This window comes from Beta vulgaris, chromosome 8 (assembly GCF_026745355.1).
Source record: "Beta vulgaris subsp. vulgaris cultivar EL10 chromosome 8, EL10.2, whole genome shotgun sequence".
NCBI lineage: Eukaryota > Viridiplantae > Streptophyta > Magnoliopsida > Caryophyllales > Amaranthaceae > Beta > Beta vulgaris.
Genome location: NC_079209.1, coordinates 24,802,394 through 24,818,231, shown reverse-complemented (window position 1 = coordinate 24,818,231; position 15,838 = coordinate 24,802,394). Strand labels below are relative to the sequence as shown.

The 15,838-nt window shown below is 36.3% G+C and overlaps 1 protein-coding gene across 1 annotated transcript in view; it reads left to right on the top strand.

The window, feature by feature from the left end:
• The first annotated feature begins 3,296 nt into the window (after positions 1–3,296).
• The window catches only part of LOC104884785 (uncharacterized), a 16,801-nt gene continuing 4,259 nt past the window's right edge, over positions 3,297–15,838 (top strand). The window contains exons 1-3 of the mRNA XM_010669479.3: positions 3,297–3,482; positions 3,607–3,804; positions 14,754–15,014. Of these exons, the coding sequence (XP_010667781.1) occupies positions 3,468–3,482; positions 3,607–3,804; positions 14,754–15,014 (474 nt within the window). The 5' untranslated portion in view covers positions 3,297–3,467. The remainder of the gene's footprint in view (positions 3,483–3,606; positions 3,805–14,753; positions 15,015–15,838) is intronic.

Genomic DNA, 15,838 nt, shown 5'->3' with positions numbered 1-15,838 from the left:
GGCTCAACAAATAAGAAGGATTGAGATTAAAGGAAAATAATTTCTGGTTGTAAGTTATGATCACTTATTAAATCCTAAGATAAAAAAAGTTCAGTTGTGAATGCTAATTTGTTAATTCTGTGTTGCTTGTATTGTGTGTCATAACAAGTAATAATTGGTAATTAACGTAAAGTGTAACGAGGATAGTTGTAGCCTTTAGACTGGTGCACGTCTAGAGTTGGACATTAGGAGTTGGAGTACATGGTGGTAGCCCATGGCTTTTTCTGGGAGATGAATTGATCAGCATCCCTATTAATTAATATTTTAAAAGGTTCCTCGATATCGTAGGTCATTTTGGAATACGTGGTAGCTATCGTATTTCGTCTTCTTAATGAAGGCATTGGTGGTAGGACAACTCAAGTCCAATAACTATTCCATTTGAGTAATAAAAAGATATTTAGTGTTTAGTGCAGTAAAAGTTGTCTGCAAAATGTTATATGATTATATTATTATTTATCCCTACATGTTATTTATTAGTATCATGTTAGAAATGCTTATGTTTTAGTATGTAGTAATAGTCAGCTTTGCTGATTGCGTGCTTTCTTTGTGATTGTGATCATGGCTTTGCCTTATTGATATTGTGATGACCCATTTTGGTGAGCAGATTCAGTAACGCATTGACATTGCAGGTTCGCAGATGTGCATCATTGGAAATTTGGAATGGAGAGAATGTGTAACTAGTATATTTTATTTTTCTGCATTAGTAGGAATATTCATTATTAAGTTGGTTTGAATAAGACCCATCTAGATTTGTTGATTTCTAAATACTTATTTATTTATAATAAAAGGTTTAAGTTTAGTTATATATTTTCCGCTTCAGAATTCTGAATAAGCTGATACGTTATCACACGGGCAATAATACTTGGTTAATTCTCTACTTTTATATTATAAAGGTATTTCTGAAAAGAGAGAATTATCAGAGTGTTACAATTAGCTTTTCACTTAGTTAACTGAGTCTGAGCAGATTGAATAGTCTTACCAAATGTATTTTTTGTCACAAGATCGTTTATAACTGGACATCCCAGATACTTTTCTAAAGAAAGTGATTTTTGCATTTGAAGAATAGATTGAAACCTTTCATCACTTTGAGTAGAAACATTCTTTGTACTTTGAAAAGTTGACTTATAGATTTTAAGTAACTGGCCCGACATAGCACAATACTTATCCAAAACATTCTTAATAATATGACAACTATGATCTCAAGCCTAAGCAAATAACATAGTATCATCAACAAATATCATAAAAGGGATCTTAATCCTAGAACGACCAATTTTCACACCCAATAATTTTCCCCCGCCCATAGAGTGACCATAAATTTCCCTAGCAAGAAGTTCTACTAATAAAATAAAAATATATTAAGATAAAGGATCCTCTTACCTAACACCACGAGTGGGGGAAAAACGATCCTCGGGTATTCCATTAACAAGACCAGAGAAAGAAAATGACGTAATACACAATCTAATCCAATGAATCCATTTCTCGTTAAACCCTAACTTTTCCAACATCATGAAAATAAAATCCCATTCCAATTTATCGTAAGCCTTTTTCATATCTAATTTGATAGGTAACCACCCCTCTATACCTGATTTATTCTTAAAACTGTGAAACACTTCATGAGCTATCAAAATATTATCTTGAAATAACTTTCAGGAACAAATCTCCTTGAAGAGGGTGAATAAATTTTCCTAATACCATTTTAAGGCGATTAGCTGATACCTTAGCGACTATTTTATAAATAGTTTAAGAAAGACTAATAGGTCTAAAATGATTAGTTGTAGAAGGATTATCAATTTAAGGAATTAGAGTAGTAAACGTAAGATTAATTTTCGCTAGCATAAAACCAAAATGAAATAAAAGCTTGAACAACTTAAATAACTGAATTACCCACCAAAATCTAGTACTTTTGAAAGAAAATTGGAGGAAATTCATCTGAACCCAGGAATTTATCAAGGGTTAGATAAAAAAGAGCTATTTTAATTTCCTCGGCAGACACATCTTGAGCTCACAGATGAATCCTAACAAATAAGAAAAATTGTTTTTAATAAGTCAACCTTTGGTTGATCTTCTCAAAATAAGTCAATCTTTTGATTTTCTTTGAATAAGTTAACCTTGTATCTACTTCTCCTGTAAACGAGTTAATGACCTTGAAATTATGATACATGTCACATTTTAAAAGGATGACATTGTGATTTAACTCATTTATAGCAAAAGTATATATAAGGTTAACTTATTCATAGTTGATCGAAAGGTTGACTTATTTTAAAAAAAACGCGCCAAGGGTAACTTATTAAATACAATAATTCCCACAAATAATAGGCGAAATAAGCAAAAAATTATGCTGACTATCAGAGGTACAACTAATATTGCTACAAAATCTAGCTTGAAACTTCTTCGTTATATGAAACGAAATTCTTTCCGGGTTAGTAACAATTTAATTATTATGGGTGGTAAACGAATCAAGATTAATTCGATTTTTCTTTATGGAGGCACAAGCGTAGAAATACTTAAAATTAGTATCACATTTAGCAAAAGACGCAGTCTTAGCTCTTCGAAACCAAAAATTTTCTTAAAATTCAAACAAGTTTACACGTTTAATTAACCATTTATCTTGCGCTTTTTGTAAATTACAATTATCTTGACCAATAAGCATATGAGCTTGAAGAGTCTCGAGTTTTTTTTTTTATCAACTAACACAAGTTGTCGAAAACAATTACCAACTTGCGTTCTGTTCCATTCTTTAACTTTTTTCTTAAGAAGTTTTGCATTTATGGACTAATCTATACATATAATAACCATTAAATTTTGACCAACAAGTTTTCTAAATTAACACAACAATATTCTTTCTTAAAGACTACATTCTCTTAAACATAAAAGGAGTTTCAAAATTAGAATAAGGAAGAAAAGATAAAGAAATAAAACAATGATCAAAGAAAGAGAAAATGTGACCACTATAAATATTTTCAAAAAAAAAAAGTACAAATGCAAATTTTATTTTGAAAAACAAGTTCTCACATTAGAGAATTATGTGAGAGCTCAATGGTTCGAGCTCTCACCTCCCAACCTCATGATCAAAGTTTTATTTCTCTAAAAGTTTTCTTATGAATTGGGATTCCCTTCTTACCCCCTATCTCATGAGGGCTGACCCTCTTTAGACAATTAATTACCGAATAAAAAAACAAAAAAAACAAGTTTTCACATAAATTAATACATCAATGAAAATGTAAAGTCAAAGTTTGTGAACTAACATAAAAAATGACCGAGATATTGCCAAAAAAAAAACACAAAAAATTGACCAAGAGGGGAGGAGTACAACTAACTGTAGCAAATTTATAATGGCATCTAGTGATCTAGTCACATGACAGAGCAAGGCTTTTCTCGTTTCACATATAATCGCTAGTTCTACAAACTCCATACTTCACCACTACCCAATGGAAATACCAACGGTATTGACCTTGCTTATATTGCAAAAGTATAAGCACCAAAAAATATATTGCAAAAGAATCACCAATTTCTGATATAAGTTCCATACTCCCATTGATCTTGCTTGCATTGTCTTTTTTTGTGCAGGATGCTGTGAATTACGGGCCATACGGTTCTAGCAAGGAAACGAACTGGAGTGTGGAGCTCGGTAGATGTGAGTATATCAAAGAAGTACTAGTTAACCATGGATGGATCGTTGACGGAATCGGTTTCGTGATAGCCGATGCATCTGGGTTACCTTGCCCTGCTAAATGGTTTGGCGGCCGCGGCGGTGACGCATCTAGGGTAATCGTGCTCTTCATATATTCCCTTTCCCCACTTTTCTTTGGTTGTTTCATTTTTTATTCATATATTCCTGCTGAATCGGTTTATTTATGCATTTTAATCTCTATCATTGGTTTATTTAATTTTAGGTAATGGGTAATTGGATGAGTGTCATATATTTTTATTCAAGTATTTGGCAAATAAATCAAGGTAAAGTACCATTGTGAGAAGAGAAATCCTCATATTGGAAATGAGTATGAAATTAATTAAAAGTTGAGGCCTTTTAAATTAAATTGGTTATATTTTCTCCGTCCCGAATCAAATGCAACAAATGCACTTTTACGCACTGTTGAGACATTATTTTGATCATAAATATCTATATTTACACAAAAGTAAAAATTACTATAAAAATTACATTTTATTAAAGTATGTCACGAGAAAATATTTCACTTAAAAACAACTAATAAGATAATAACACGTGTTATAGTGACCTGCTACAACAAGTTATGATCGGCATTGACCTACTAAAGGAATTTTGGGCAAAATTTGTATTATTTTAAAAATAATCAAAAGTTTGTATTACTGCGAAAGAACGGACAAAAGTTTGTATTATTTTAATTAAAAAATCCTAAATAAAATAAAATCTTATCTTTTATCTCTTAGTTATAGTTTATAATTAATTTGTTAAAATCGTGTTTTTATCTTTTAGCTAAATAAAACCAGTTATATTAGTCAAAGTTTCTAATCTTATCTTGTTGTTTAAGATGATTGATTTTTAGGGATATAGTTTGTAACTTTATGACCTACTTAAACCTATAAATAGATGACTTTAAGGAGCAACTAAAATCAGGCCGGGGCAGGGCATACGAGATGCCGAGGGCTCATAAATTTGAAACTTAATAAGTATTTACTTTAGCAATAGAAATGGAAATATCAAACTTGGCAAAGATGGTAGTTCTCCTTTATATAATTTGTGGGTTGATGGAAATGCTTAACGCTTCATGGGTTCCAACCCTTGCATTCTCTCGTTCGTGTTGTTGAATTTTCTCCTTTATATAATTTGTTAGTTTCCTTTTCTTTTTTGGAAAAATTGATTCTAATAATCCAACCTTTGGGCCGTTCACTCAAAATAATCCAACCTTTTGATTATTATTTAATAATCCAACCTTTTAAGACAATTCGCAAACAATGCACCGTGACCTGTTGAAACAGGTAGGTGACCATTAGAATAGGTTAATTGCACACGTGTCTTGCCTTGATTTGTTGTGATCTAATTAATCAATGTTAATCTTAATTAAAATAACCAAACAACACCCGACCCTCACCACCACCACTGCCACTCCCAACAATCTCCATTTTTACCCCATTACCACCACTGCCAACAACCCCCCACCACCACCACACAACTGCTGTACCAACCACCATTGCCCACCGTAGTACCAACCACCACTAACAACCGCATTTCACCCACACCACCACCACTGCCAACAACCCACATATCACCCCACCCCAAACAACACCACCACCACCATCAGCAAGAAGAAGAGAGAGAGAGATTCGAAGTGTGGGGGGAGGCGCTGCTACGGGATTCGAAGGGGGATGCGGGGTAGCGGGAAGGGGAGTGGGAGGGGGATTCGAAGGGGGATGCGAGGAAGAGGGAGAGGGAGGGGTATTTGAAGTGGGATGCGGGGGAGCAGGAGCGGGAGGGGGATTCGAAGGGGGATGCGGCGGAGGTGGAGGCGCTGCTACGGAGGAGGGGGATGGTGGGGGTGCTCAAAGTGGGGGTAGGGGAGGGCAGGGGAGAGGGCGGGGTGCTCACAGTGGGGGTCGGTAAGGGCAATGGAGGGGAGGGGGTGCTAACAGTGGGGGTCGGTGAGGGGAGGAGGGGTGAGGGAGGGCAGGGAAGGTAGAGATGGCAATATCCAGTGGATATCCAGTAACCCGCTCCACCCTGTTTAAATAAAAGGGTGAAAACCCGAAATAAACGGGTGAAGAGCGGGTGACGGGTGAACCGCGTGACGGATTCGGGTAGTATGCGGGTGACAATTTCTCACCCACCACCCGATCCACCACCCGACCCATTATCCATCCATTTATTTTTTATTTTTTTTTTTTGAATGAGAAATTTCATTAATTGAAGGCCAAACGACATCTACAATAGATATTAAGGAAAAATAAGATACAATCAAACAAGGTTAAATCAAATTTATCTTCGAAAAAACTACAATGAACCAAATCGAGCAATACAGCACAGCCCCCTTGTATTTGCTGAATCAAACAGCTATTGATGAGGAAGTCTATCATTCTAACATAGTTTGGGAAGAACATTCTTGATCGAGCCATGTTTACCGCATCCGAGATTCCAATACCTTCATGTTGAGTCTCGAACTTCAACCAATGAGAACAATTTCTCATACCTAAAAACAAAAAAAAACCCTACTCACAACTCCCATAGGGGAGAAGGAGATCTCCAAAAAAGAGACTAAAATTATCCCATAAAGAGATACTAATTTATTTAACAAAACTAAAAACTTAAAATAAAAGGAGGAGAGGGGCTTACCATGGATACATCCATGGCAGCCCCTAACTGATGAAAAAGAGATAGGGGAAGCTAGGGTTTAGAGAGAGAAAAATGAGAGAGGGGGAGGGGGTGGCTATAGGAATTATTCCTCCATTTATTTTATATTATAATAAATTTTAAATTAAAATTAAAATACTAAATATAAAAACAAAAAACCCTAAACCTAAACCTCTGTCATCTGTTTCTCTCATTCTTTCCCACAATACCCAGCATAAATAAAAATCCGTAGAAGAAAATCTACAATCTCAAAAAACCCATTAAAACCCACAAAATGTCTTCAATCAGAGTCAACTGGGTTACATTGAAAGATCAGTAATATGAATTCGAAATTGCAAAATAAGAGTGAAATAGAAAGAAGAGAGAGATAATACCATCATACCATGAGAGTAGAGCACACGAAGGAAGCTTCTATAGCAAACGGTGATCGAAAAGTAAGAATCTAACTAAAATCTTAGATTTTTTGGAAGCAAATAATTTTAGATAGTTCTACAAAATTCTTGTTCTTCTGTTGGAAAGACAGCCTATTGTGATGGAGACATAAAAACGAAATAAGTACGCCAATTGTGAAACTATGAGCTTTGACTCTGGAACCTGGAACTCTGGAAGTGATTGGGGGAATTTTTGTTCATATTTAATCAGCTTCTATTGAAGTATTGTTGTTGTTTTGTCGATATTTCACCCGTTAATCACCCGATCCATCCGTTTAACCCGATTACAAATGGATGGATGGATTCGGGTGGAGATGGATGCGGGTGATGGATGGATCGGGTGGAGTGGGTGGATGCGGGTGACGCTCCACCCGCCCCGAACCCGATCCATTTACATCTCTAAGGGGAGGGGGGTTCCTGGTGATGTGATGAGTAAAGGACTAAAGGATGGTAAGGGGGAGGAAGAGAGATAGGGAGGGAGGGGTTAGAGAAGAAAAAAAAAATATGGAAAAAAGAAATTTACAACTTCAACAGGTTATCGGTTTCATGGATCATTATGAGCAGATACAACTAAAAGGTTGGATTATTAAATAATAATCAAAAGGTTGGTTATTTTGAGCGAACGACCCAAAGGTTGAATTATTAAAATCAATTTTTCTTTCTTTTTTTCTTTTACAATAACTCCAACTTGCTTCTTAATTTTCCTTTCAAGAACCATGTTATGTTATTTAATTTTTTTTAGTTAGTATGATATTATATCTTCTATACCTTAAAATTGTAAATTCTTAAAACAAATGTATACATCAACCTAAAGTCTATATTTAGACTTCTAATATATTTTAGGCAATGGGTGATAGAGTATATTTTATATTTTGATATTTCGATTTTATTCATTTAGTTATTAATTTATATAGTTTATAACATATTACTTCATATGTCCTACAATAGCTTTAACACTTTTAATTTTATTTTTTCCATTTTATTTTTGAACACTTTTGTTTTTGGCATGGTCCTACTATATTATTATGTAATTTCTCTCTTTCTCAATAAAAAAAAATACCCACCAACTCCTATCACATCTATTTTTTTTTTTAATAAAAATAACTTTGATAACCATACTACAACTTATCACCTTAAACAACATTAGCCAATAAGTGTTCAGGTATAAATTAATCATATAAAAACGAAAAGTTCTCTTTTTTTTTTTAAAGAAACAATTGCTAGTAAACGTGAGTTAGTCAATTAGCAATTAGTTTTAATTTTATCCTATAACGTGTATATTTTATTAAATTTTTTATGTATTAGGGGCCGTTTTTTCTTATATTGTCCCGGGCTTAATAATATTTAGAAATTGTCCTGATTAAAATAATGTAACTTGCCTAATAAATCAATAAGGATATATTTGGAAAATGCTTCTGCATCATTCCCCTTCTTATTTGAAACTGAAGGAGATCTTCAGCTACCGAAATTTACTTCTCTTGACATGCATTCAAACTTCCAATATCTTGGTGATTGAGGTTTTTTTTTTTTTGAGGGGAAAAGCTCGGAAAATTATATTAAATCAAGCTCCGCCAAAGATAACAGACTTTGGGGAAAAGAGTCAAGCTAAACAATTTTTCAGAATCACGAGCACAATCCCAACGACCTAACAGATGGGCCACAGTATTGCCCGCTCGTCTAACATGAGAAAAAGAGAAAACAGAAAAAAGCACACATAATCTAAGAACATCACTAAGAACCCGAAAAAGGGGGGTACACCCATCTTGTTTTCTTTGCAGAGCATTAATCACCAGCATTGCATCGCCCTCCACAACAATCCCATCATACCCAAAACGTTGTACCAACTCTATAGCATATAAGGCTGCCATGGTTCCACAATGGACGCATCCCACCTCGCCACGACTCTGTTCACGCCCAGCACCATAACTCTCCCTGCAGAATCACGGACCACCGCACCAAGGCCTACTTCACCACCCGACCTCACGTGTGCATCGAAGTTCACTTTCAGCCGACCCGTCATCGGAGGGGACCACGAAGACGGCGAACCACACCCACTCGCAGTACTACCAAACACATTTTTGGCATACAAGCAATAATCCTCCACCATCTTCGAAAAATGACACGCAATGTTTGGAGCATCAAGAGATAAGTTTTCGAATAAAAACTTATTTCTACAATACCATCCAGCCCACATAAGTGCACACATAGCACGGAAATCATCCCTAGTACAATTCTTCGGCTTGTCGACAAACGAGGAAGACGGAGCCGCAAGGAGCAGATGAGTAAAAGGACTAACCTGCCATATAGATTGTGCAAAGGTGCACTCAAAGAGAGCATGGGAAATTGATTCACTCGGGTGACTGCATATCGAGCAAGAAGCCGTATCACTAATATGTCGAGCCTGAAGCCTCTCCTTGACCGCGAGGCTTCCTTTACATGCACGCCAGAGGAAGTGATTGAGCTTTGGGGGTCCCTCCACTCTCCACACCTCACGCCACAGCTCGGTTTCACGAGCCCCATGTTGCAGCCGCCACGTTCTCATGTGACCCATCCGGCCTAGCCAATAGCACGAACGGACCGTAAAGATCCCATTGCGTGAGGGCCACCAATATAGGCTATCCTCCAGCCAAAACTTAGACAAAGGAATAGTAAGTACCTGCTGCCACTCTTCTTCAATAAAAGTTTGTTGTACTTGCTCAACATCCCACCCACCCCTCTCATAATCAATTAACTCGCACACCCGCATCTCCAAGTTACTAGCCGCCTGTGGCGTGGGGACACAATGAGCTCCATCCCCCATAATCCACGCATCATCCTACACACGAATACTCATGCCTGTGCCAACACACCATGTCAACCCTTCTAAAAGCAGCGACTTAGAGCCCCACACACTCCTCCAAGTGAAGCTGGGATTATAACCTCTCCTGGCATCTAAAAAAACCCGATCTTTGAAATACCGAGCTTGGAGCAGTTTATATAGAATAGAAGAATCCCCTTGGCATAGTCGCCAAGCTTGTTTTGCAAGGAGTGCTTGATTAAAGCAATGTAAGTCTCGAAAACCTAAGCCGCCCATAGATTTAGGAAGACACATGTGATCCCAACTATGCCAGTGCATTTTCCGCGCCATACCATTGGACCCCCACCAAAACCGAGCCAGCAAAGAATGAATTTCATCAAGTAGACCACTAGGGAGGCAAAAAACACTCATCATGTATGTAGGAATGGCTTGTGCAACAGATTTTATGAGAACCTCTTTTTCGGGCCGAGAGAGAAGCTTTTCCTTCCATCCTTGTAACTTTTTCCAAATGCGCTCTTTGATACATGCAAAAGTTGCCTTCTTTGATCGACCTATGATCATCGGTAACCCCAAATATTTCTCTTGCTTATCCACCTCTTTCACACCAAGCACAGACACATACATCCACATTCTTACTAAATACCACTTCCGTTTTGCTTAGATTGACTTGCTGACCCGATGCTCTCTCATATGTACTGATTATATCAGCCACCACAGAGCATTCTTGCACGGAAGCTTTAGTGAAAAGGATACTATCATCTGCAAAGAAAAGGTGAGAAATCATCGGAGCCCCTCTACATATACGAACCCCATGAATCCGCTGCTCATATGCCGCTTTAGTCAAGAGTGTAGAAAAAGCATCAGCACCTAAGAGAAACAAATAGGGAGAAATAGGATCACCTTGTCGAAGCCCCCGATCTGGAGAAAGAGAGCCCTCCACCACCCCATTCACTTTAAAAGTGAAGGAAACACTAGCAATACAACCCATTACCTTGTTTATCCACTCATCACAAAAACCCAACTTCTTCATCACTTGCTCCTGAAAACACCACTCCACCCTGTCATAGGCCTTACTCATATCCAATTTCAACGCACACACCCCGTCCCTGCTAGCACCAGTTCGTTTCATCGCATGAAAGATTTCAAAAGCCACCAGAGCATTATCAGTAATCAGACGCCTGGGGACAAAAGCGCTCTGATTGGGCGAAATTATAGAGGGGAGGATAACTTTTAACCTATTAGCCATAGTCTTCGAAAGAATTTTATACAAAACTGTGCAAAGACTAATTGGGCGAAAATCCTTCATAGAGAGCTGATTTTCACATTTAGGAATCAATACAATACAAGTTCTGTTCACCTCATCAAGGTCCACCTCCCCACACCACCAGCTTTGTACAAAGGAAATTATGTCCGGTCCCATTATGTGCCAAAATTTCTGAAAAAATAAAGCATGATGACCATCAATACCTGGAGCTTTGTTAGGGTGCATAGCAAACATCGCTTCACGAACCTCCTCCCCAGACGGCGTCCTAACAAGGGCTTCATTCATCTCGTCCGACACACATGTGTGTAGCCCAGCCAGAGCCTCCTCCATCTGAACGGGATTATCAGTAGCAAAGAGACCCACAAAATACCTCTTCACCACCTCACAGATTTCTTCTCTACCTTTCTTCCAAACTCCATTTTCATCCAAAATTCCATGAATAGTATTACGCCGCTTTCGTTGGCTCACCTTGTGGTGAAAATACTTGGTATTCTTATCGCCATCACGAATGTCATTAGTGCGAGCGCGAGCATGCCAATAAGACTCCTCCAACCTATGAATCTCATCAAGATCACAAGACACAACACGACACTGATCAAGAGTAGCAGCGTCGGGAGCTTGTTGTTGAAGATTATTAAGGCGCGCAAGGGCCTCTTTTTTCCTCTTCTTCAGGTGCTTGAAAGTGTGAGTATCCCAGCTAGATAGGCGTTGAGAAACCAGCTCAAGCCGATGAGTTATCTCGTCCCCAATAGAACCAGCCTATGCCGCTTCCACCACCTCTTTATACTCCTCCTTCGACAGTCATAATGCCTCAAACTTGAATAACTTACTGCCCCTGCGAAAAGAATCATTGACACCCGTTTTAAGCAGCAATGGAGCATGATCAGAGCGATATCTAGGAAGATGCATAACCTCCCACGAAGGGAAAATGTCACACCACCCCTCATTAGCCAGCATCCGGTCTAACCGCTCACGAATCAGGGTAGCCGGAGAATTCCCCCGCTGCCATGTGAAGCAACATCCTTTGAAACCCAAATCTTTCACCTCACAATCATCCATAGTCTCCCGAAAGGCATCCATCAACCTCTCCCCACGAGGGACCCCACCATCTTTCTCTCCAACACTGACAATCTCATTGAAATCACCAAATGATGGCAACATCAGGGAGGTTTTCGCCGCATAAGTTTGGGAATCACCACCGCCTAGATCCACGATTTCGTTCTCCTCATCTACTATGTTCAATCTCACACACTGTTCACTTAATTCGTCTGCCATGATTTTCGGTAACTGGCCGCAACCACGGCAACGCAAGCCAGATGCACTGGGTTTACTGCCCTAACTCAACGAGAGAGAAAGGGACTCTTTTTTAAATTTGGTGATTGAGGTAATAGTTCTTGTAAAATATTACTGAAAATTAATTGTGACGTAGGTTTATAATGTCACTATTATTTTTTTCACGCGATGTGTGTTTGGATTTTTTTCAAAACAGAAATTCGGTTTTCTTGGAGATTAGTAAAATTCAAATTTTGAACATTAGACATACGAAGTATAATTGTTTTTAGTTGCAAAATTTAAGTCTCTGTCACTTAAGTCTTTCACCAGTTTTTTTTATTACTTTTTAAAGTTAAATTCTATGAACAAAATAGAAATTTTATTGAATTTATTTATGATTTCTAATATTATAATTTTTAGTTGATTTTTGAATTAAGTACACTACTTCATAGATTGTGAAAAAAGTGGACACTTTGATTTGAAGTTAAATTTTTGTGAGTATGTATTGACGTTGTAGTGTATTGGTTGTAGTTTGTTAGTGAGTTTTTTTAGTTTTTTGTTAAGTTTTCTCATTTAAGTGATTTGTATAACGTAAATTATGCAATTATATGATTTTAGTTGACTAGTGAGTGATTGTTATAATTTTATTTTCTGTATTTTTGTTTGAAGGCTCCTTTTGATTTGTAAGTAATTTTGTAATTTAGAAAAGCAAACATGGTTAGTCTCTTCATTCGAGACACCATAGCTCCCTCCTTCCCTTATATAATATAGATATTAGTTCATGGCAAAAGCTAACGGACGCCCCAGGGGCGCTAGATAAGAAATTTTTTATTCTACTTAATTACTCATATCTATATAAAGTAATATAATTATGTATATTTCTAATGCAATGCATTTAAATGCTTTGCATTGGAATTAAATGTTTTTCCCTTTCGTTTTGAAAATCATTAAATGCTTTGCATTGAAATTATATATTATTCTATTATTTTATATAAATATAAGTAATTAAGTACAACAATATATTTCTTATCTAGCGCTCCGGGACGTCCGTTAGCGGGATCCTTAGTTCATAAATATTGAATTGCAAATTATGGAATTGATCAACTGGTAAATAAAATGTTAATCATGATTGTTTTTTTCTCCTAATAAATTGTTGTTTTATGGCCGAGATTAAAACCAAGGCGGAGAATAAATGGCTTTCCAGAGAGAAGGGCCCCTCTCTCTAGAAAACCCTAGATCCCTCCATCGCCATCTTTCTTTACATCTCCACCACCCTCTTTCTTAGCCCCCCATCGCCCACTTAGCTAACCCCGCCACCATCGCGTTAAGCTGCCTCATAGGACCTAATCTGTCCTAATGAAGGCGCTTCCCTTGTGGTGGCAACAAGATCTTGTGCCTTCACGAGGTTTGAACTTTCATGAATTTGTTGAGTGAAGAGTTCGGGGCATTTTTTTGTCCTACTCTTTGACCGATATTCTGGACAACAGCTTTTCGCCGCAGTTGTCCCGAATTCTCGCAAACGTCTGGTGGTGATTGCCCAATGCTAACTGCTTATTCAAGAAGTTTCGATTTGTTCTTTTGAGGAACTAGATCTTACTTTAGTGCCCTTGTTTAGTTAGCTTCTTGGAAACTTTATATAGTAAATCTGATTTGATTATTTTAATACACCTACTAGATTATCAAATGTTACAACTAAAAAAGACTGAGAAAGTATATACAACTTCCTTGTAAAGTTAGATCTAGTGTTTCTTTTACCTTTATTTGTTTTCTAATTCTTTACTTTTCATTGTACTTTTCTTTTCGAGTGGCTTTTTTCTTTAGATAGGGATTTCACTAACTAGTATCCCATTCATCTTTCTCTTTGAAAAAACTAAAACGAAAAGAACAAGAAGAAAGGAATTTTAGGTCTGGGAGGACAAAGAGATGAAGAAAATGAGTTAGTAGGAGGGTATTTTTAATAGTCGAATTAATATCATCATTAAGCTCATGTTGTCCATTAGGAAAAAGTACAAAATCATTTGTACCATAAAAAATATTACCCGTGAGCAATTTCCAAATCTAAGGATTATCAATAAGAATTCTATGTGCGACTTTACCTTCATATAATAATGTTTGGTTCCCTAAAAAAAAAAAAGTTAAAATAAGTACAGTTAAACAATAATTAGTTCATCTAAATTAAATTTAGTAAACAAAACAAGAGAAAGCAATCAAGCTATATGTAAAATATTGTTAATTTCAGCAAATATAAGTTTTGTTTGTAAAGATAGGTTTGAATTTGTAAATACAAATTCCGTTTGGTAAAATTAGTGAAGTAAACATGGCTTTATTTAAATTTATAGGAGCTTATTAACACTAATTTTAGTTTATTTGAACGTCTCCAAATTTATTTGAAATTATCCAAATTTATTGTAGCATATTGAATCTTAAAGTACAAAGTGTTATTAGGCATTATAACTTATTGGAATCATTATACATATTGAAACTTGTTAAATTATATTGAGCTTATCATAAATTCTATCTTAACATAATTATTAATTTGAAGTTTTTTAAGTTAAAGAAAATGCACTTAATTATGTAATTTCTCTTTTGTGTTTTGGAACCAATTATAAGCTTCAATTATCCCCACAGATTACCATGCGAAGTAATGAATATATAACACGAATTAGTGGGAAATATGGACGTTATGCTCATGCTCGTTCGGAAATAACTATTGGATCGTTAAGAATACACACTAATTTATGGCCTAGTGGATATGGACCATATGGCGAGGTGAAATTGGTCGACAATATTCAGAGTTTCTCAACACCACTTCAAACAAGTGACACCGTTGTTAAACTTTATGGAACGTACCATGCTTATCTTGGCTCCATCGGAATTCATGTAAGAAAGGTGAGATTTTTTTTTTTTTTGTCCAAGAAATCTATTTCCTTTAGTCTACACATTGTTTAGATGTGATAAGCTCGGGATCACCTTCATTTTTGCATCTTTTTCTCAATGATGCATGGACGATTTAACTAAAATTTAGATCATATAATTATATATGTGAACTAGGTTTTATTAAAAATCACTCTTAAGAAGGAGCTTTAATTTGAGCAACCACACCTTAAAAAAACCTCAACAATACCTACGTACCTCTCTAATTATATCTCATACTCCACAGTTACCTAAGCAATTAATCAGCCAATTAATTATTTAATTGACATATTTTTCATATTTACTTCCTTCATTCCCAACTAAAACCAAGACAAAGACTATAGAGCGCGAAAGTGGGTGCTTTTTGTTTATATAAATAAAATAAAGTTTATAATTGTGAAAAAGTGTATATGCGGGACAAATAAATGGAGTAAAATAGGGTGAAACGAGACCTAACATTTACAAAATAGAAATAAAGTAAGAATACAAGGAAATTTTTTATATGGACTTAAGCAAAAGTATAAGTCTTAGAGAGTAGAGAGAATAGTGCTTTATTTAGCATCTAACTCAATTTAATAAAGCAAAATTGAAAATAAAATACCTCTGACCCAACCCGAGCCCTCTCCTACATAGGGGAGGTTTTGATATTAAACTAGTAGTTGCCTAGGGCGAAGTCTCAGGTTATTACGTGTAATTCGTTTGTTATATTTTATTGAAATTAATTGAATGATATACCCTCATATCAGCCTATACATTTAAATGACATGTAACGACCTCCAATATTTCATAACTTTCAATTA